Source organism: Aulostomus chinensis, chromosome 14 (genome assembly GCF_037954235.1).
Source record: "Aulostomus chinensis isolate RoL2024-O1b breed Wild chromosome 14, RoL_Achi_v1.0, whole genome shotgun sequence".
Classification (NCBI taxonomy): Eukaryota; Metazoa; Chordata; class Actinopteri; order Syngnathiformes; family Aulostomidae; genus Aulostomus; species Aulostomus chinensis.
The window spans coordinates 2,063,011-2,083,873 of record NC_141333.1 but is presented as its reverse complement, the minus strand read 5'-3'; the positions used below and the strand labels follow the sequence as shown (position 1 = coordinate 2,083,873).

Sequence of the window (20,863 nt, the reverse complement as noted above, 5' to 3'; positions counted from 1 at the left end):
CCAGCCAGGAATTCTGCAATCGAACAAGTTGAAGCTGTTTTCAGGTCATTTCCGTTTCTCTCCGTACCGTTGCCTCAGAATCTGATGGCGTTTCCGTTCAAACGTTTTGTCAAGTTCTTCATAACCTTAAATCTGCATGTCAGGGTCCATGAAAACACAGCTACTGCCTAACATGAATAAAGGAGGCTCTAAAGACAACCTTTGTGATGAATCAACCCGCTGCTGGTTTTGGTCACTTGGAGGGATTTTTACTGTCAAGAAGAAATTGATCACGAATCTCATTAACGCCTTCAGTCACAGTGAGAACACACCAAAGCACAGACTTGTATATGCGTAGTACAGCAGAACCTGCGAGGAGAAACACGCACGGAACTTTCCAGAAGAGAAAACCATCATCATGACACTGGAAATGCATCGAATCAAAAGACACAACATGAAAAGCTTTCAAACAGAGAACATTCTTCCCTCTTCGCTGAACACATCTCAAGCTTTTTGTCACTTTAGCACAATTTTCACATCGTGAATCAAAACACAGAAGCACTCATGCAAGACTCAGATAGAAGATCGCAACTGTGTGAAGGCAAACCTGCTGCAGGTTCCATCGACCGCACAGAAACACGGTTACATTTGTGGCGTAAAGGCACTGCAGTGGTCAGGAGCTGAGGATAACCGCCATCATTTACATTTACATGTTGCACAACCATCTCGAAAGCAAAGAGAAATAAAACAGCACAACTAGAAGAGGAGAAGAAGAAGCAGGTCCTGGTTGGCATTAGCAGTAGCATTAGCAGTAGCATTAGCAGTAGCAGTAGCGCGGAAGTCGGTTACTGGGCAAAACCAGCGCAAAGCAAACAAAAGAGGATTTAATTTCAACACATTTAGCGGAGCGACAGCATGAACTATGTGGATAGAAAAGTGTTGAATAGAAACACCTGTTTTAAAATAAGTTGTTGAATCCTCTTCTTTCGAGTATTCAAAATGGAGTGGATTTACATTCACACAAAGACATAAAAACAAATAAATAGCGTTTACAGTCGAGTGCTCCAGTTGTGTGCGAGTGCACTGTGCAACATACTGCATGCAGAGCCTTCGCTAACTCGGGTGCAGTCCCTTAAAAAAAGAAAGCTGAGGAGTGTGAGAGCTCGCTCACGAGTCGGGACGTCCAACATTCAAGAGACCGAGCGGCACCGAACACAAGTCTCAGCTGAAGATGATGACTACTTAGTCTTGATCTGAATATTTCATATAGTTTAAAGTAATACTTCACCCCCAAAGTACTCACTAATAGGTGTCCTGATGTTTTTCGCTCCAGCATTACTTCTTCATGACTCCAGTATGCAGGCAGAGCCAGCCACTTATGTCTAGCTTCAAGCTCGCCATACGCGCTGCTAACAAAAGTGAACCGCCTTTACAAACGTCTTCCTCGCCATGAGCTTCAGGCTAAATGGTGTCGCTGGCTCTGGCTGCATTCTGGCGCTACAAACGTGTCTTTAGCAGCTGACTTGAGAGGTTATAAAACCAAATCTGCAACCTTGCGGGTAAAGCACGACTTCAGCTGAGTGAGAACTCTGAATCAAAGTAAAACGCCCGACATTCAAGGGAGCAAGTGGCGCTGAACCAGAACAAACTGAAATACGGCGACGATGGAGACGCCAGTCACGGCGGCAACAGCTGAGCAGATTGAGTTCACCTCTCCCAAGTAAAACTGCTTCATCAGAAACAATAAAATAGCGTTTGGGGAAAAATCTTGAAAAGCTGCAACTTGGTCGGACTAGGAGGGATTCATGTTGAGGTACCTTAAACATTCATGAGTCAGGCAGGCGGTTTCGTCACTCGCTTGTCCACTCAGCCGGCGTGGTCGTGACATTCCAGAGCACGGCGAGGGCGCGGAGGGCTCCTCACACCGTGGAGATGTTGCTGGTTGTGACGGTGTTCGTGTGGGTCTCTGAGCCCGGCAGCGGGTCTTTGGGGGCAGATTTATCCAGGACGGATATCTGAGTGACGGTGCTGCTCTCGGTGAACAAGGTGCGCCGCCGTTTACTGTATCTCAGGTAGCTCTGCGTCTGCCACTTCCAAAACCTCTTCTTGAGCTCGGCCTGCACCTGAGATCACGGGAGAGGCGCGTGAGGAGAAAATACAAATGCAAAATTGAATACTCACCACTACTTGAGTCTTAAGGTAAAAAAACCCAACAGAAATCACTGGTGAACGTCCAGGACCCGCGTCTCGAAGTCATGGACGTTAAACATCAGAAAAAAGGTTGAAGTTGCTTTTCAGCGGTGTGACGGATACAACGAGATAAAGATGAAGAGTCCAGGTCCATTCACTCACCTCACCGTTGAGGAAACAGTAGAGCAGCGCCACAACGAACCCCTTCGGAGTATAAAACACGTCATCAAATACTTTTGAATACCCAAATTTTTGTGCGCAGGCTTGGAATGTTGTGCATGTGTTTTACCTGAAAGGATCCCAAACCCAGCTCGATGAATATTCGCGCCTCTGCTCCGGTGTTCTCCGGCAGGAAGGCGAACACCATGTAGTGCATCCCAAAGAGAGGAATGAGAAGCAGAGTGGATTTGGCCAGTCTCCTGGACACACACACACACACACACACACTCAAATAACTGAGTTTCTCGACGCCGTCGTGTGGACGGAGTCATTCTGACTCACTTGAAGTGGCTGGTGTCATTTCCTCCGACACCAGGAGACCGCAGCTTCTGCACCAGGATGCGGATCACGTTGATGAAGATGATGAAGTTGACCTGCAGGACAGGACGCAGGCGCCACACTCACTTCTCTTTTACTCCCTGAGGTTTCTGCCTCGTCCCAGCGGTAAAAACAGGTTCTTTCGGCCATTTTTCCTCCTCTGATCGAGGGTCCCGGGACAGATCGTGAGGTGTAAAACCTCTGAGGCAAATTCTGATTTGTGATTGGGGGCTTTGATCATAATTTGATTGATTAATTAATTTATTCACAAGTGGTATTAAAAGACAAGCAGAGCCCAGCAACAGCTTGGTGAGGATAGAAAAGTGCACACTAAACCACCTGAGACGCCTGCCAGACGCCGGTGTGAGATGACCAGCTGGGCGTCGATGCTGATGTGCACGTCAGATATGAGATCCAGAGATGGAAGCCTCTTGTAATCCTTCAATCGCTCCCACTGTAGCTGTTTTGTACTCACCAGTAGTGATGCAGTTATTGGAGCTTTTATGATCCACCAGATGAAGGCCACATCTGTGTCGTCCCAGCAGCTGAGACGCACAACATGAAATAATGAGATAAACAAGACCGTTACGAGGCCTCGATACGGTCGATCTCATCACAAAACCCATTACAACCCACTGTTAGAAATAATGGAGTGAAATCCTTATGAGATTGTCTGAATGCAGATCCCAGATCAGCTTTTACTTTCCAACGTTCTGTTAACACACATCATACATCATCTACATCATCCCCTCACAATAACCCAGATATGAGGGACTTGACTCGCTATGCTAATGAGCTCATTAGCGCATTTGATTCTTGCATACCGCAGCGCCTCTGCGTCACCTGAATGAGGCCCAGTGAATCCATCCTGACCACCGTGATGAAAACAATGTGTTTTTCTGCATTTATATGTTGATTTATGAAGTATATCTGACCGTATAAAAGCTAATCTTTTAACCTGCATCCAGTCAATCGTTTCACAAAGTTGAAGTCTGTATTTGTTTGAATTCCCGCGGCGGCTCACCCTCTGTTATCGTAGAAGTTTCGAGTCAGGATCCACGCCGTTATGATTGTGGTTGGGAGACCTGAGGCCAGAAAACAGCGACCTGATCAAAGGAGTCACAGAGGAAACCTGGAAAACGACAGAGGCAGGAAGGAGGGAAGGACACGAAGAGAAAGAGAGGGTGACCCACCCCAGCCGATGAGGATGTACCACCAGAAGTATTTCTTTTGGAAGACGAAGGTGAGCGCCAGCAGCGTCTGCAGGTACATGCCCTCCACCAGCAGCCAGAAGTAGTTGGCCAGGATACTGAACTGGAAGAAGGCCACCGCTGACTTACAGGACGTCTGCAGGACAAAAGCAATCGCAGCATCAGATGAGAGGCTGGATCTCGTTTCTGAGGTTGGTAAAGGCCTCGCGCGTCAGCCGAGGGTCACGGGGCCTTCATATATTTAACAAAGCCCCGCCGAGGTCTGGGAGACCGTTGAATTCACCGTCACCAGCGTGATGATGAGTCCTTTGTGAATATCTTGCTTTGCATTACTACACAATGAACTAGCCGGTCCCGGGGACGGCTGCCACCCCTCGCTCCTCTCCTGCTCCATCATGTCCAAATATGGTTCCCTCCCTTCACATGAAGCCAAGATGGCCACAACCAGGAGGCAGAAGTGGAGGCTTCAAAATGGGAGTCCACGAACCGATGAGTGATGTCATCCATTCCTCGTATTTCACTCGAGACAAAGGGTTTTCATTAGCAAAGGGAACAAGACTGGCTCTCTCGCCTTGGTCAGCAGCCGTTGATATTTCGGGTGTTTCCCTCCTCATCATCAACCAGTTATCCAGCTGCTGGGATACTGGCACTGAGGGATCGCTGCCCAGTTCAGCAGCTAAAACATTAATCTGCATCTCAACGATGACTTCCTCCCGTGTGCTGGATGATGGATTACATTTCAAACTCATTACCGCAGCCACATTTATTCCAAATTTGAACTATTTGTTGCTAAGCGTAACAGTTTCCCGTTTTTCCTTAAATTCGCAATTTAAAAACTAAATGAAACTAAAGTCGTTTTCTATTTTTTTTTCCACTGACTTCACAATTGGATAATTGTCTCCGTGTATAATTCTCGTAGTGCGTCAGTGAAGGGCGTCTGACCCTGCAGCAACTCACCAGCTGAAGCAATTAGCCAAAACAATAAAACCCCTGACAGCTTTTGTAGAAAGTCTAATTAGGCAGCGCCGCAATATATCCTCTCTCCACGATCGTGCTCGGTTTTACTGGACTGGATTTAGGGGGTTGATTTATTCTGATGGTCAGTAATTTGTGTTGCTGCTGTAACTCGTCAAACACCCAATTAAAGTAATAATACCAATACACATTTTTAGAGCTGAGGGGCCTTCATAAGAATGCTACTTTTAATAATGAAGTACATTCTACTGCTTATTTGTTTGCTGAAGTGGGTTTTTGAACGCAGGGCAGGACACAGCGTGTGGTTCTACTTGTACGAGTCATCGCCCCCGCCCCCCACCGTAGACATGAAGCAGTGGTCCAGGGTCTCGTCAGAGAAGAGGATTTCGTCTTTGATGAAAACGGCGCTCGCTCTCAGGATGAAGGAGAAGAAGAGGTTGATGTGGATGTAGTTCCTGGTGCAGTGAAACTTCCTGGAGAACAGCAACAACAACAAAAACCCTCTCCTGAAGTGTTGGTGGATTGTGAATATTGATAACAACCGTCTGAAACGTGCGAAAGAAAAAGAGGCAGCGCTACAGCTGCATAACCGCGAGTGTTCAAAGGATTTCACATCAGACTGTTACCTGAACACAGTGAAGACAAAAATGGCGGATATGAGCGAGATGAGGGAGGTGGCGTAACCGGCCGTGTACACCTGCTTGAAGTTGGAGAAGTAAGTCGTCTGAAATGAGAGACAAAGGAGAAAAATAGAGAAAAAACTAGTTTGAACAGGTTTGACTTCACACGCGTCCCTGTGCAGAGACGTCGTCGTCAGGGGTGCTGAGCTGAGACAGCGCATGGAGACCCTCAGCGTGCGATCGATGTGCCACGACTGGTCATCAACTCAATGTAAAGGGTAACTGTATGAACACGACCAAACAGGTGATCCTCAGTTTCAGACGTGCAGCGTGAAGCTCGTTGCTGAGGACGAGACACAAGGCTCATCAGGCGGAACCACAAGGTTTAACAAGCTAACGTGTGACCACAGGTCTCGGGGTCACGACCGTAAAGGAGCTGAATATGGATTTGTGACACGGACGACACGCGCCAGACAACTCCGTGTGTTTTGCTATGTGAGCTGCAGCTGCTGCAAGCCTCCTCACAGACGTCTGCAGCTCCCTCGTCTGCACGACAGCTGTTTGAGACGTTCCATGAATCAGCAGACGCTCAGGAGCGCACGGCTAACTGTCTGTCTTACAGTCGGCTTGAAATAACATCGTTCGCTGAGCGTCCCCTGAAAATAACACGTGGGCAGCCAGTAATTAACACGAGTGGGTGTGAACTGAGGGCATCCTGTGTGTTCGACAGTGACTCTGCTCTGTGACTGACCAGAAAATCCTCATTTTCAGACGAAACAGAGCTTCGCAGACATTGAACTTCTACCTCTGGTTCAATTTTCTTGTCGTCGGCGAAGTCGCAGGCCTCCGTATAGGGGGGGTAGAGCTTGGACCATCCCTCCTCCGTGCAGTTCCGGTAGATGTAACCTACGAAATAAATCAATGTCTCTGACACTCGTAGAGAAGAGAAGAACCGCCATAGCCCTGAGAGAGGATGTGAGCTCAAAACCACAATGGGGAGGGACAGAACTGATCAGCCTGGAAGGCGGGAGGTGTCGTGGAACTGAGACGGCCATGAGAGCGAAGTGAGGTGTAAATGCAGGCCTGCCCTGAGGGACGGGGAAGTTTGTGCTCTGCTGGCACAGAAATGAAAAATACAGATGGAAAAGATCGGATGCTGTCGTCTTCCAGGGATTTGGGACTTTGATATGAAATAAACATCCATATGTTCAGCTAGCTCACCTAACCTAACCTAACCTAACCTAACCTAGTGACTAAGCACTGAACTAATAAAACACCTGCAAGGATGATCAGAACTTTTTCCTGATCGATTTCCTTTTAAACATTTTCACGGCTCACAGAATTTAAGGAAGAGCAGCAACACAACTGGTCCTGGTTCGTTTGGTAGATTTGCCAACTGGGAATGATTTTCTTCCACAAAGAAGATGCGGCGTGAACAATTGTCCAGAAATGTCTGTTTACAAACCCCACAGGTCGTCGTCCGGCGTGACCCGGGTCTTCTTCATCCCAGTGGCTCAGGAACCCACCAAGACTCTGACTGAGCTAAAACAACAACAACTGAACGTGCAGCTCGTTGACACCAAGAACAAAAGTGGAGTGCCTGGTTACCAGCCAAAGACTGCTGATGGTACACTTACACTGTTGTTAGCCCTCAGTCTCCATTAGCATCAAGCTAAATATGCGTCGCTGGATCTGTCTACAAAACAACGTTACTCATTTGTGAGAACTTGAAAGGCAAAATCCACCTTGATAGTAAATCCACCAGGGACAAACAGTGATTGGGATTCTGGGCTGAATGAATACGATCTGACTGGACGAAGTGGGCCGTGCTGCCTCTCACGAAGGCCTGCTGATATCAAGATGTACTTTCTGTCTGGGTAATAAATGTCAGAGGAGAAAAAAAAGATCCAGCCTCTTAATTTAATGCAGGGTCCAGAGGATGTTTAACTTTAGCCTGACCAAAATATAAGATTTGAAAAATGAGATTCTCACTTCACTGCTTGAGTGTCTGCAGGTGAGTCAGCCAGGGGAAGCTGGAGTTAAATCAAATCTCCAGCCGCGTTCTCCCACCATGGCCCGGAGTCAGAGTGGCGGCGCTCTACGACAGCGATGATGATGATGCACAAGGTCACCAGATTCTCCATCTGAATGTGTTTATACGACGGAGGATAAGAAAGTTTACAGCCACATAACAGACTCCAGCACAGCTGAGGAGAATGCGGGGGTTTGAGTCGTGGGCGGTTTTACCGATATCACTGGCCACAGTACAGGGTGGCGTGTAGAGCCTGCAGCGGCGGCGTTGGTGGGTGAATGTTGGGATGTGAAAGGCTGAGGCTCCTGGGAGAGTGTGGTGATCTAACCGGCATGCTTAACAAGCAGCGCCAATTCCTTCCTCATGCTCCTGGCTCCCACACTGAACTCTTTGATTTTCCAATTCATTATTTTCTCTACGCACAATCTAACCATACATCGACAACTCCACAGCACTTGACTTCTCCTGACAACTGTGGAGGAGGAACTCCAGCGGGGTCCAGGAACCCACTAACACTGAGTTATGAGGTCACGAGCAGCAACCTCCACCTCCTGTTCCGTCCTCGCAAACTCGACTCTGTGCTTTTGTGGTCTTTAATTCTCACTGTTATTTGAAATCAGTCGAGTGCATCATTTCTTCATCCAGCATCCCACGTTAGAGAGCGAACACGCCGCTGCTGCAGAGAAGAACTCAGCCTCACTGATGGACAGAGAGGAAGGTCTTCATCAGGTTGGTCATGTGACCAGAGCAAAGCTGCCTTGCAGGAATACCTTTGTGTTCCAGTAAAGCTGCACTTGAATATGTTTCACTTGTGAGTGTCAGTGTGATGGCTGGGAATCGTGGCCGCCCTCCTCTCACGTGTTTACAAGCTTGAACACGAGGAAACAAGGGAAAGACTCAAGGAGACCTGAGATAAACGCGAGGAAAGGAGGAGCAGACACGAGAAAAACAGGAAGATGGATGAGTGCTTCAACTACAAAAAGAGCATGATGACAACTTGGCAACTAAAAGGATGACAGGAGCTTTTACAAGAGGGACGGAATAACAGAATGAGACTCGGACGAAGCACATCGGGGCATGACAGCCAATCACAGGGGTGGAAAATCAAACAAAGAGAGGAAGTCAAATTCCAGGAAGGAATCATGACACGTTTGGTGATGTGATGATTTTGGTCCGTGAAGGGCGGGCCTTAATCCTCCTCCAGCGGTCCAAACAGCTCCCAAAAGTTACTGAGGACTGTTGAAGGTGAGTTGTGGTGATTTACCTTGGTTATCAAACAGCAGGGAGATGTTAGCACAGGAGACTCTGACCACCTGCCCCACCTCAGCACGGTACCAGCAGCAGATCTCGTCCCACACCGTCGGACAACCTACGGCGGGGAAACAACGTTACTGGAGTCGCAGTCAGAGCAGAGCAGGACAGGCGAACGGCAGAAAAACCTGGATTTAACCGCAGGTCCCAGCATCCAGCCTGAGACAGCAACTGCAATGAATAAGAACATTTAACTCCGTCATCAACAATCAGGAGGAGTCAACAGCAGTAAAACAAATGAGGAAACCCACAGAAGCCCAATAAAGAGAACATAATAAGCAGTGAAAAAACTGAGTGAAATAAAATATCATCAAACAAAGGCAAAACCCCAAGAGATGATAGACGAAATGTAGCTTTATATTAAAATCAAACCCGAAACATCATTCCTGCTCGCCTCATTGCAACAAAAGATTATGTGAAAGGTGCCACGCTGGAGCAGTGGTCCTCACTGTGGCCCCCAGCAAGAAGGTTGTGGGTGGAGCCCCGGCTGCAGCACGGGGTCTTTCTGGGTGAGTCTCCATGTTCTCCCTGTTCCTGCTGGGTTCTCTCCGGTACTCCAGCTTCCTCCACAGTCCAAAGACATCAAGAGGGACCAGGTTAATCCAGACTCTAAATTGACCGTAGGCGTGGCTGGGAGAGCCAATGGTTGTCTGTCTCTATGTGTTGGCCCTGCCATGGACTGGTGACCTGTCCAGGGGGAAGGCTGCTGGGATAGGCTCCACCCCCACCACCCTCAACAGGAGGAGAGGGGGAACAGGGAGGGATGGATGATGGATGGATGAATGGATGGAGGGATTATGTGACTAGCAGAGCAGACACATAGAGATGCTACAAATGCTGCAGATGCTGCAAACGTTTTATTTTTTGTTACTAAAATTATGTCAATCATCAATGTATAATGATTAAAACGATCAAGAGATCAATCGATTGTCTGAGGAAACAGATGAATACACACATGTATGATATATAATATATCATGGACATTAGAACTTGAACTTTTTGGCAAAAAGTTGCTTGTTTGCATACATAAACAGTTCCAGCCAATCAGAGCCTGCATGAAGCTAACAGCTGCAAGCTAAAGGCGCTACTGAAGCTAAAAACACTTCCGTCGACACTGGCTGGCAAAATGAGGTGCTTTTTTCTCCACAGTGTAAAATCAATAAATGCAGAGAGAAAAGGGCAAAGAGGACAAACGTTTGTGTATTTGTGTCATCATTCAAATCATTTGTGTTTTTAACTGTTTGTGCAATTTAACTGTGAGAAAAAGTCGCTTCACATTCGGTGCGAACACATCTGAACTCTTCAGAGGTGAATTCAGTGTCTGCACCACAAAACGCCGTCATGCGCTGGTGGTTAGCATGGAACCCAGACTGAGCCGGAGGGAATATTTATGTTCATCTGATTAAAGAGGTCACCAGCTTCTCTCTTCATCAGTCCTTTCACGCAACACTTAATATTCACAGTGAGCAACTTGTCCGACCTTGAAAGTCCCTGAATGCATCCTGGCTGCTTCTCCTGACACATAAAGTCAGTCGGATGGTTTCATGCATCCAGGGTTTCCCTCCAACCGGAGACATGAAGGGACGTCTGATTTAGTGACGTCTGGAGCGTCTCTGCCCACGCTCCAGTCTGCTGCTCCCCTCACACTGATAAGCTGAGTGTGTGTGTGTGTGTGTGTGTGTGTGTGTGTGTGTGTGTGTGTGTGTGTGTATCCACCACCACACACATCAAAGCATCCTGGCCCAGCGTCAATTAAAGCAGCAGCAGCAGCAGCAGAGAAGCTCCACTCATTCATAATAAAACGCAACTGTTGGCTGCAGCTGGAGGTTCTGCTGCCAGAGCTGGGACCAGGAACCGTCTCAGCGGGTACTGCTCCTTCAGAACAGCTCCACCATGACGGTTTGGATGTTAGGTGAGGCAGCTCATGGCCTAAGAAGAGTCTTTCAGCAGCAGACTCACAAGAGAGTTTCCAGGTGTACAGTCAGTGCCCTCACATCCACCAAATAATGACTGTGATGATTAAAGTCAAGGATATGAACACGTGAGACATGCAGACAGTCACCCTGATCCTGGAGGGCGGGATGTTCCAGTGTGGATTTTTCTGTTCATCAAGACAAAAAAGGCAAAAACCTTTGATGAAGGAAAAGTTTATACTCCACCTTCAGAAATGGTCCCCATGTCAGTGTTCGCTTGGGATCTTTTCTCTGCTCCAGGTCCTTTGACTACACAACTACCTTTCACTCTCACGCCAACACATTTGATTTTCGAATGTAAACAAAATATGAAATCTGAAAAAGAGCTTGATGGAGCAGGAGGAGGATGAGGGGAGACCTGGAGCCTCGTCCACAAAGCTTCAGCTGACATCTCCTATTATCGAGTCCTTGAAAAGCCTCACCAGCTAATGGACGCCCGTCCATGCTTCTGAGGATGGAGGTAGAATGAAAGGCCTCAGCACGTCGGGGCGGGGGGGGGGGGGGGGGTGGTCCTTCATTAGCTGCTAATTAAAGCCGGTGACATTCTGACTGGATGATCCGGCGAGGGCTGAGAGGAGCGTCGCTCTCGTTCTCCTCCTCACAGCTTTTCATGCTCTGATCTTTTTGTTCTGCCAACACTTCAACACAAACCCTTGTTTTGGTCTGAGCTTTGAATAAATCGGCTCTCCAGGGCCTCAGGGGCCATGGCGGGATCGGGAGCCGTGTGTGTGACAGCGTCTTTACGCTCACGCGTGACTGAGCACCAGTGAACATCCACACACACCTCCACTCCCCTGACCTGCAGGTACTCAGCCGCCAAACACAGAGGACATCCCCACGTGTCTCCTCCCTGACGCTTCCAGCCTCTGATCCTTGGAGGGAGCGGAGGAGCAGACCGCTGCATTCTGCGTAACACACGCGTGTGATGCACCTCCTACTCACCTTTGACCCTCTCAGTCCCACAAGGAGGTAAACAATTAAGATTGATCGATAATCAATACAGATATTGACAGTATTGCTTTGAAATGTGTTTGGTGCTGCTCTATGAAGCATTAAGAAGACAGATCAAACCTGTATGATCTCTCTGTTTGTTCATTACTTCACTCATTCTCTCACCTGCATTCATCACCCCCTCGCACACCGCAGGGTGGAACAGCCTGCAGTTTTTCCTAGTTTAACTGCTCGTTTGTCTCTCTCCCTCCACCAGGGGACTGGGAAAAGTCACAAATGGAGCAAAACTAGCTTTTCAGAGTGAAGCTGTTTGGGTGTGGATGCAGCGTAGAAGGCTGCCGTCAGTGCTTCTTTTATGCCTGAAGCAAAGCTGCCGTTTGAATCTGATCAACAGGACGCTCTTGCTGGGGAGGCCTGGGCTGGACTCAGGGCTCCACCCCCTCCAACTGTGTCCTGTGAGCTTCCAGGACACGGACTTCCCTCTTTGACATTTATGCGACCTATAATAAACACCAAGAACAAGTTATGAGGGGAAATTTGTCATTTCCGGGGGGGCACGATGAGGGAAGGAGAATTAGATTGACTTCATGTCCTGTAAATTCTCCTCAGCAGCGGCGTCGTATCTCAGGGCTTTATTCCTCCTCTGGCTCCACCTCAGTGTTTTCATTGTCCAATAAAAGATTTGTCTTATATTTGCTGTGTATGTCACTGCTGCTGTAATATTGTCACAAATATTGCAGGAAAAAGTTCCGCTGGGATGTTCGGGGTAAAATCCTCCCTTTAATAAACAGAGAGAAGAGAGAACCGAGAAGTGGAAGGTGGAGGCACACAGAGGCCTGGACACACTTGGATCATGAAGACACAGCTTTCATGTTGGGGTTAGACTGAGCAGACGTTCCTGCTCCGCAGCGCTGGAATCTTCTTCTAGTCTTCTTTCAGACTCCTCAAACCCTCCATGAGACCATGAGACCCTCCGTGAGACCATGAGACTCTCCGTGAGACTGTGAGACCCTCCATGAGACTGTGAGACCCTCCATGAGACTGTGAGACCCTCCATGAGACTGTGAGACCCTCCGTGAGACCATGAGACTCTCCGTGAGACCGTGAGACCCTCCATGAGACCGTGAGACCCTCCATGAGACCGTGAGACTCTCCATGAGACCGTGAGACCCTCCATGAGACTGTCCTTGAGACCCTCCATGAGACCATGAGACTCTCCATGAGACCGTGAGACCCTCCATGAAACCATGAGACCCTCCATGAAACCATGAGGCTCTCCGTGAGACTGTGAGACCCTCCATGAGACTGTGAGACCCTCCGTGAGACCATGGGACTCTCCGTGAGACTGTGAGACCCTCCATGAGACCATGAGACTCTCCGTGAGACCGTGAGACCCTCCATGGCTCTGCAGCGATGTCTGCGTCCCTTCCAGGCTCGTAAATCAGTTCAGCTGCGTTTCTCTCCTCTGGTCTCTGGAAGGAGAACTCAAGCCAGACGCTCCTCTAATTGACGTTTGTACCTGTCATGATTTCTCAGGTGTCTCTACAAATATATCTTTTTTAATGATTCAAAACACAGAAACATCAGCATATTTGTGAACTTGCAAAGCTGAGAAGCTTTGAACACTTTTACCTAGAAACTATGGTCCTCTCACATTTTCAAAAGTCCAAGATCAAATTTAAAGTCAGCTCTGTTGTCCAATCTACTATTTATGCACGGCATACAGCACGCATGACATCCCAGTCCTCCTGGACCCACGGTGCAAGCAGGCACCAAACAAAGTGTTGGAAAGAAAACGCACTAAAAAATAAAGAGTCAAGGGCGCTGGAGGTGCTACAGATATTAGTAGATATGTTCGATCATAATCATGACTCTGAGTGTGGACGGGGGAATGTCATGGCTCATTTCACGGCCGGGTTTTAACTGTAAAAAACTGAATGTCAATAAAATGTTCCTCGCTTGCTTTGTTCCTTCATGTATCCAGACTGTAATTAGTTCTGACAGCAGCGCCGACTCAGACCACAGAGACGGCGAAGGCACCACAGGATCCATGGAAATGCCACTGGGGCAACACCACAAAAGCTGGTTTGAAATCAGCAGTGTAAGATCCTTTTGTGTTACGTGCGCGCGCACACACACACACACACACACACACACACACACACACACACACACACACACGCACGGTTGCTCAATGTAAGTCTAATTACACGTAACCTTTGGAAACAGACAGGATTGTTAACCTTCTCTGTCTATTTACTCCTGCGGTGTTTCTCTATTTCCTCTCTGTCACTGACTTCCCATGTTTCTGCTCCGATGGTGTTCCCTGTGGGACTGAAGGCGTGAGGTTAATTAACACAAAGACCCCTAACACCGCAACACCCCCCCCCCCCCCCACACACACACACACACATCCCCCCCTTCTATTGGACAGCAAAGTGCTCGATCTTCCTTCATCACACCATCACTGTTCATGAGCTCCTCCAGTCTCGTCCAGTCTTGATTCTTGGTTCTGGGGATGATGGACAAAAAGAGTCCTAAAAGGTTGGCGTGTGTCCTTCAGGCAAAGACAGTCAGACAGTGTGGGACGAGCGGTTTGCGTGTTCCACTGATCTCCCAGAACCAGCGAGGATGCTGCTCCCCTATGGAGGCTCCCCTTTCTGAAAGGGGGGTGAGGTGTTCATTCAGGATGTGGATGCCTGACATGTCTCTGCTTCAACAATCACAAGAGGGGATGACAAATGGCGCCATCACCTGTGAGCAGCACCGGCGGGGGCGAGCGCAGCCTCACGGCGCTTTCATCACAGCCCTGTTAAACTCTTTATAGTTTGGGTGTCACGGACATTCTATCAGATGGGAAAGGAAGTGTTTCCAGGGTGGGCTTGTTCCTCCTGAATCACTCAAGGGAGGCTAATGGCAGCAGAGGGGCCGTCCAGGTACAGAACCTCGGCCCGGCACCTCCTCACCTGATTAGTCTGTTTGATTGTGTTGTGGCTCTGGCAACTGCAGGGTGGTAATTTGTTAACAGGAAGCAAATGTGCTTACTGCGCCTTTGATTAACAAGCTGCAATCATTAGCAACAGGAAGCCTGGGATTAGCTTCACCCCCCACTGTGCTTGGAGGTGGAGGTGAGTTCCTCCATCGATAGTTGGAGATGGCGCATAAATCATGGAGCCCGCATCACGACATTGTTCAGCTAAAGCAGCACTTCACCAGGGTGTAATTTGCCCTTCAAGTGCTCACTCATGGTGCCTTGAGCTCACACAGATGACAGCTAGGCGCATTAAGCTTGAGGCTAATGGCCAACGCAAGCTAAAAGAGCGACTCCATTTATAGAATTTTTGCTGTTTCCATGCCATTCTTCTGTTTCCTGGATGGAAAACACAGAAAATCTAATCTTGGACGCGTCAGGAAATTCAAACAGAAAAAAAAAAACAGAGGCTGATTATTTGGCCAAAGAATGATCAGAACCAGAAAGTCGCACTTTCATTCCTTACATGTCTTCAGTTGAATGAAATCAAAATGCCATGCGTGTCACGAGAAGCTGCGCCTTCTCCTCTAATGAGGAACCTCCATCCAGTCATCAAACTGGCAGGGATGTGGGAGCGTCTCTCCTCCTGACATCAGCTGTCAGGGCGCCTCTTTCATTCACCCTGGGTGTCTGACGCAGGCATGCAGCTCCTCAAAGGCGCAGCAGTCTGCCAGCCAACTCCAGTGCAAAGAGCGTCCCATCACGATGAGACGCCGCTGCACCAGCAGACACGCGTCCAGGACTAGTCTGTGTTTTCAGTCCAAGCATGGTCTCTCCTGAGCCTCGGCTCCAGCTCCACGTGACATCTGCACCTTCATATGGGGGTGATATTCATGGGTGTAGTTGATGCTGTGGAATGGAAACCTCCCTCAGACGTGTTTGAGAAGCTCCCATTTCCATTTAGCTTTCAGTCCAATTTATTTTATATTGAATACGTTGAACAATGTCAGAGTTTGGATGCACCGCGGCCTTTGTGCTAGCAAAACCGAGCTAATAGGCTATGAAGAGGCTGCCGGCGGCTCTGCTGCTGTCTGTCATTTGCTTTAATCACTCTGCCGTGGTGCTGCACCTTCACACACACTTAAACACCTGGATGAGGCAAAGCTTGACCCTGACACGGTGGAGGTTTGGCGTGATAGACTCTGCTTGTCAATTGTGTCATTCAGGTCAAAGTAGAACTTGAACACACAGAAAAGGACAAACACATGAACGCCCTCTGACGCTCCATTTGAAGACCATGTTGACTCCCGTCTCTTGTCAGGAGTTTTTACCTGAGTGGGCGGACTGGTTGCTCTCCTCCTTTCTGAGGATCTGGTTGCATTCTTCCTGAGCCTTCATGTGCTGCACCACCAGGGCGCAATCTGGGTGGATGGCGTCCGCCTGTAGCCAGACAAACCACATCAGTCACACATGAACACATGGTGAAGTTTGTTCCGTGCAGTTTGTGTTGTCATCAGACTCACAGGTCCAAACACTTGGAGAAGCTGACTACATTCAACAAGTGGGTGGAAACGATTAGAATTCTGCTTTGCAGAACCGACCCTTGTCAGCTGACAAGCAACCCGGACAACAGAACCTGCCAGTCCAACCGTGGTGACTGTCAGGCCTGCTGGACAACAGGAAGTGGAGGACTGAAGGCAGCTGATCATCTATGCCTGTAAAATCCCAACCACACATGAAGCGAACACAAATCCTCAACTGGATCTCCACCTGCAGCTAAAATCAATCTCTACTGTAGGCTGGCCCCTGGTTTAAGCCGACTCTTCCTGCTAGAACCTGTTGAGGGAAAATTAATCCCATCTTTGCTGTGATGGACTCTAATTGATTCCCCTGGTGTGTATGAGGTTTGAACAGTGTGAAGCATGGTGTGGAGCACCTGCCTGTCAAGACAAATGGACACCCTGCAGGTGAGTGTGACCTTTGACCTCGTCCTCATGCACTGCGGCTTCTGGGATTAAAACCACAGAGGAGATGAGTTCTGCTTTCAGAATCACCGAAAAGCCTCAGCAGCAAGAATGTCAATAACTGATGAGGTGAAAAAACTACTCAGATATTTTGGACATTATTTTCAGAATTTGATTTGATCCAAGTGACTTTGTACAGGAAGTCGGTGTTACTGAGTGGACTCAATATTTCAGGCCGTAGCACAAACACTGCAGGATCAGTATCTCTAGCAGGGTTCAGGTTTTTTAGTGAAGCCCCCCCAGCAGTCTTTTATTTCCCTTCTCTAGGACTGATTGCTGCTCTGGTCTGAGACCTCACCCGCTCGCCTGGACGGACATTAAACAGCAGCATGAACGACAACTGAAGCCTCGCCTTCACTGTCCTGCGCTCTCGATTATCACTAATTCTCTCTATTCTAAGCAGTATCAGATACCGTGTCTCCGGCGCTCGCTGCTGAACATGAAGAGAAATCGCCGCAAAGACCAAATCTTTCCAGCGTTTATGTCGGCGCTGCGCCAGCACTGGAACCTCAGACGCCCAGGACAAACACGGCGTCTGTGCTGCTGGAAAAACTCCACTTGACAGCTTCACTGTGACACAAGACAGCGCTGTCAGATCTACGGACCACCACGCCACGGTCGGTGTGTGTGTGTGTGTGTTTGTGTGCGCGCGCGTGTGGAGAGCCATTTCAACATGCACTTTAATTATTTTAACCTGAAGCTCCTAAATGGCAGCAGTTTATCTGGAAGCGGTGTCATTCAAATTCAATCTGTCGCTCCTAAGCGGGTCATTATCGCGCCACTCGCCTCCGGCCAACCTTTCCTGAGCCGCCGTCATTTACATTAAAAGTTTCACAGTGACACAAAGGACATGACTCACCAGTGTCATTAGAATGGGGTGTGTGTGTGAGAGAGAGAGAGACTGGCTCATTCTACTTTATGATTATTGGTTAAATTTCATTTGTGTGTGATTGACAGGAATGTTGATTCTCCCAAGCAGCCCCCCAGCCTGAGCTCACCCTGTAGCAAGCCCCTCCCACTCGGACACTCACCTCTGGGTCGTGTTTGTCAACCAAAACAACAATCAGTTCGACTACAATGCAGCTAAAACTTGAAGACAATTTGTGGAGTTGGAAGGAGATCATGTTTCTGCAGCCTGGTTCCTCCCAAACTGTGGAGGGAACTCCTAAAATGGCCGACAGTGACTGGGCCAGTATGCATTTCCATGGTAACAGCGGCTGCCTGTAATAAGCCGGGTCCCTGTAGGATCTTGAATCCAGCTCTTTTGGGCCTGAGGCTTCTCCAGGAGCAGATACCATCTTTTATAACCTGCTCGCTCGTGGTGAGTCGACCTCACACAGTTACGACATCAACTCCTCTGTGGAGAAGAGGATTGTACTTCCAGAACCAAGGTGGGCGGGTCGCTGTTGAGCTCTACTGGGGGAGCAACTGATGCCTCTGAACCACCAGTGGAGGCTGTACCAGCCCTGAATCAAAGGAACCACCAGAACTGGTTCAGACCCCTGTCACTGGCGTTGGCGCGTCTGCAGAGTCAAAGATGGCTTAATAAGATCACGCCGTGTCCCGGTAAAACTGCTCCCGTGTTTGGTTCTGTGTGAACCAGCAGAGCGTTGTGGGGGCGGAGTCAGTTTGGCCGCGCGACCAAGTCTTTGTGTGAAAGCAGTTGTTGTCTTAGCTGCAGGTTGTTTCACGTCTCAGCGTTACAGTGATGTCACGCTACAATTTGAGCCAAACTGAGGCATAAAATGTGTCCAAGTGCTGACAAACACCTGGAGGCGTCCCTGAGCGCGCTGTCTCGTAGCGGCCTTCTAACCAGCCATCAAATGCAGCCACGAGGCCAGAACGCCCTCGTGAACCGGATCAGAAGTGATTTCCCTCATTCACCTGCGGTCAGCGGGGACCTGCGGCCTTCAGCATTGATTTTAACGCTCTTTGCCTTGTTTTAATGGCAGAGGCAGGAGTTGCTTCAGGCTGGAAGTGTGTGTGTGTGTGTGTGTGTGTGTGTGTGTGTGTGTGTGTGTGTGTGTGTGTGTTTGTGGTGGGGGCCTCCCGTTTGACAAGAGAACCCTCAGTGTCTTCTGTTGACACTCAGACATCAGATTCTTTAGCTAAATGAGCTGTTTAGCACATTTAAGGTGATCAGTTCCGGCCGTGTCGTTCTGCTGCTGCCCTTCGTGGTTCCTCGGTTCAGCGACTGCTCCCGAGGGCTTCACCAAACCAGTCCACCAGGGTAACTGCCTGGAATTAAATCGGAATGGAATCCTTCGCAAAGATTTAACTGCTGCCCTCTCACCTGGAAAATCTTTAATGTCTGTGAACTTCACTACAGTTGTGAGTTTGGAGCACGAAGTCGACTGAACTTCAAAGAAAATGCATCAAACTAAATCTCACTTTGAAAGCGGTTGGAGAGATGCAGCGCGCCTGCTGCCACGGCGACGCATCAAATCCATGTTGCAGCGGCGTGGTGGGTCTGTTGGTGTGGAATATTGCACATCTGCATCTCTGAGGACGTGACCTTTAACCCCCACAGACACACAAACATTATTTGAGGCTGTCTTACTTCTTTTATTTGCATCCCACTGCTTTTTCTCTGCTAGGGTGTCTTAAGATCATTTGTCAAATACGCATAAATCCATAGTTTTCCAGATGATGGAAGAAGCTCTTTCATTGTGTTTTAAACATTTCTTAGTAATTGTGTATTGGATAATACTCCCCTAATTAATATGATTGTTTTTCTAATTATTACATCATCAGGGATGATCTCAGTTGTTGGGGGGGGGGGGGGGCTGGGTGATGACTTGAGGGAGTTTTATTTCTAAGGATCAAGGTCGTTCATCGCAGTATTAGTACTTGGTATTTTCTCTGAAGTATGGAAACGCGACCTGGGATTTTCGTGTTTCTTTGAGTTCCGGGGATCTCAGAAGGATCTGTTGTGTAGCAGCTGATGGATCCAAATAATCAACAAACACAAACACAACGACCTGAGTTATTAAAATGAGATTCCGTCATACAAATACTGCGTTTGCTAGCAGACTCGCAGCCGGTCAGGGAGTAAAACTTGTAGTTTTTGGATCAAGAAGCCGTATTGCTTGTTCGGCGATGACCACCTGCGTGCAACCAAAGGTGGAAGAACTTTGGGATCTGCTGGATTTATGTCGTGTTGCGCAACTCATCGACATCCCGATGTCTGCTACTTTCCCGCAGCAGGTTCGGAGGAGAGCTGCCTCTGACGCGTCTCTGCGCTCGGAGCGGGACGCGCTGATCCCCGCAGCGGCGTCTGACGAGGACTCACCGTCTCCCTGCAGGCGGCCAGCAGCAGCAGCAGCCCCAGGCGGAGGAACGCGCTCATCCGGTCCATCCACGGTCCCCCGGAGACGTAAACACCGTGGAACAACATGTGTGTCCTCCTGACAAAGTACGCACGCGATGGGTCTCCAAAAAAAAACAAAAAACTCCTCAGCAACTGAACAGCAAATTCCCAGAACTGTCAGCAACCCAGAGGAGCTGGCCGGCGGTCCGGCGTGAAGGTTTTCGGGTGGTGCCCGGTGCACGAGAGGGTCTGCGTTCACTCCACGGAGAAGAGCCGCGACTCAACTGAGCCACACGAGGTGCGCTCATTCCTGAAAAGGCTGGGGGGGGGGGGGGGGGGGGGGCTCTGACGCTGCGCAAAGACGCACTGGCACCGTGACTGGCTGAGGGATTCATGAAGGTCTGAGTGAGTTCAATGAGCCTGAATGCTGCACAGCACTGTCACCTCTCTCTCATCAGCAGGGGCGGGGACAGAGGGGTGTCCAGGGTGCTAGCGGGTCAGCTTCCCCTGATATTTGAGTGCCCTCCCCACATTTTATTTCCTGACCCTGATGCCCTTTTTTTTCTTACTGGTTATCAGAATCTCATTGATCGATATCAGGACCCCGTGTTTCCAGATTGAGGGTGGGGGTGGGGGGGGAGTTGGACTGAGACAGCATTGGGCAGGAAGATGATGATATCTCTCAGTAACTTGGGTGTTGATTCCCACTTACATAAACTCTGCTGTGGCAGACCTGCATTTGTCCATGTTCCCGGCTCCTGCTTCTGGTGCAGGTCTTG

General features: G+C 48.9%; 1 protein-coding gene across 1 annotated transcript; it reads right to left on the bottom strand.

The window, feature by feature from the left end:
- Positions 1–110: 110 nt before the first annotated feature.
- ghrhrb (growth hormone releasing hormone receptor b) lies at positions 111–20,387 on the bottom strand. The gene is made up of 13 exons (XM_086225342.1): positions 20,067–20,387; positions 16,082–16,190; positions 8,809–8,913; positions 6,318–6,418; positions 5,519–5,616; positions 5,233–5,365; positions 3,900–4,053; positions 3,731–3,791; positions 3,182–3,251; positions 2,671–2,762; positions 2,459–2,588; positions 2,332–2,373; positions 111–2,102 (listed from the first exon to the last, which is right to left on the bottom strand). The coding sequence occupies exons 1-13, from the start codon at positions 20,169–20,171 to the stop codon at positions 1,899–1,901; spliced, it is 1,404 nt and encodes a 467-aa protein (XP_086081468.1). The 5' UTR covers positions 20,172–20,387; the 3' UTR covers positions 111–1,898.
- Between the last annotated feature and the right edge of the window lie 476 nt (positions 20,388–20,863).

Coding starts and splice junctions, on each gene's coding strand:
- ghrhrb (XM_086225342.1), bottom strand. CDS start 20,171: ATGTTGTTCCACGGTGTTTACGTCTCCGGGGGACCGTGGATGGACCGG. Junction 5,617..6,317: donor ACAAGAAAATTGAACCAGAG/GTAGAAGTTCAA, acceptor CTCTCATTTCAG/ACGACTTACTTCTCCAACTT. Junction 4,054..5,232: donor ACCACTGCTTCATGTCTACG/GTGGGGGGCGGG, acceptor TTTGTCCTGCAG/ACGTCCTGTAAGTCAGCGGT.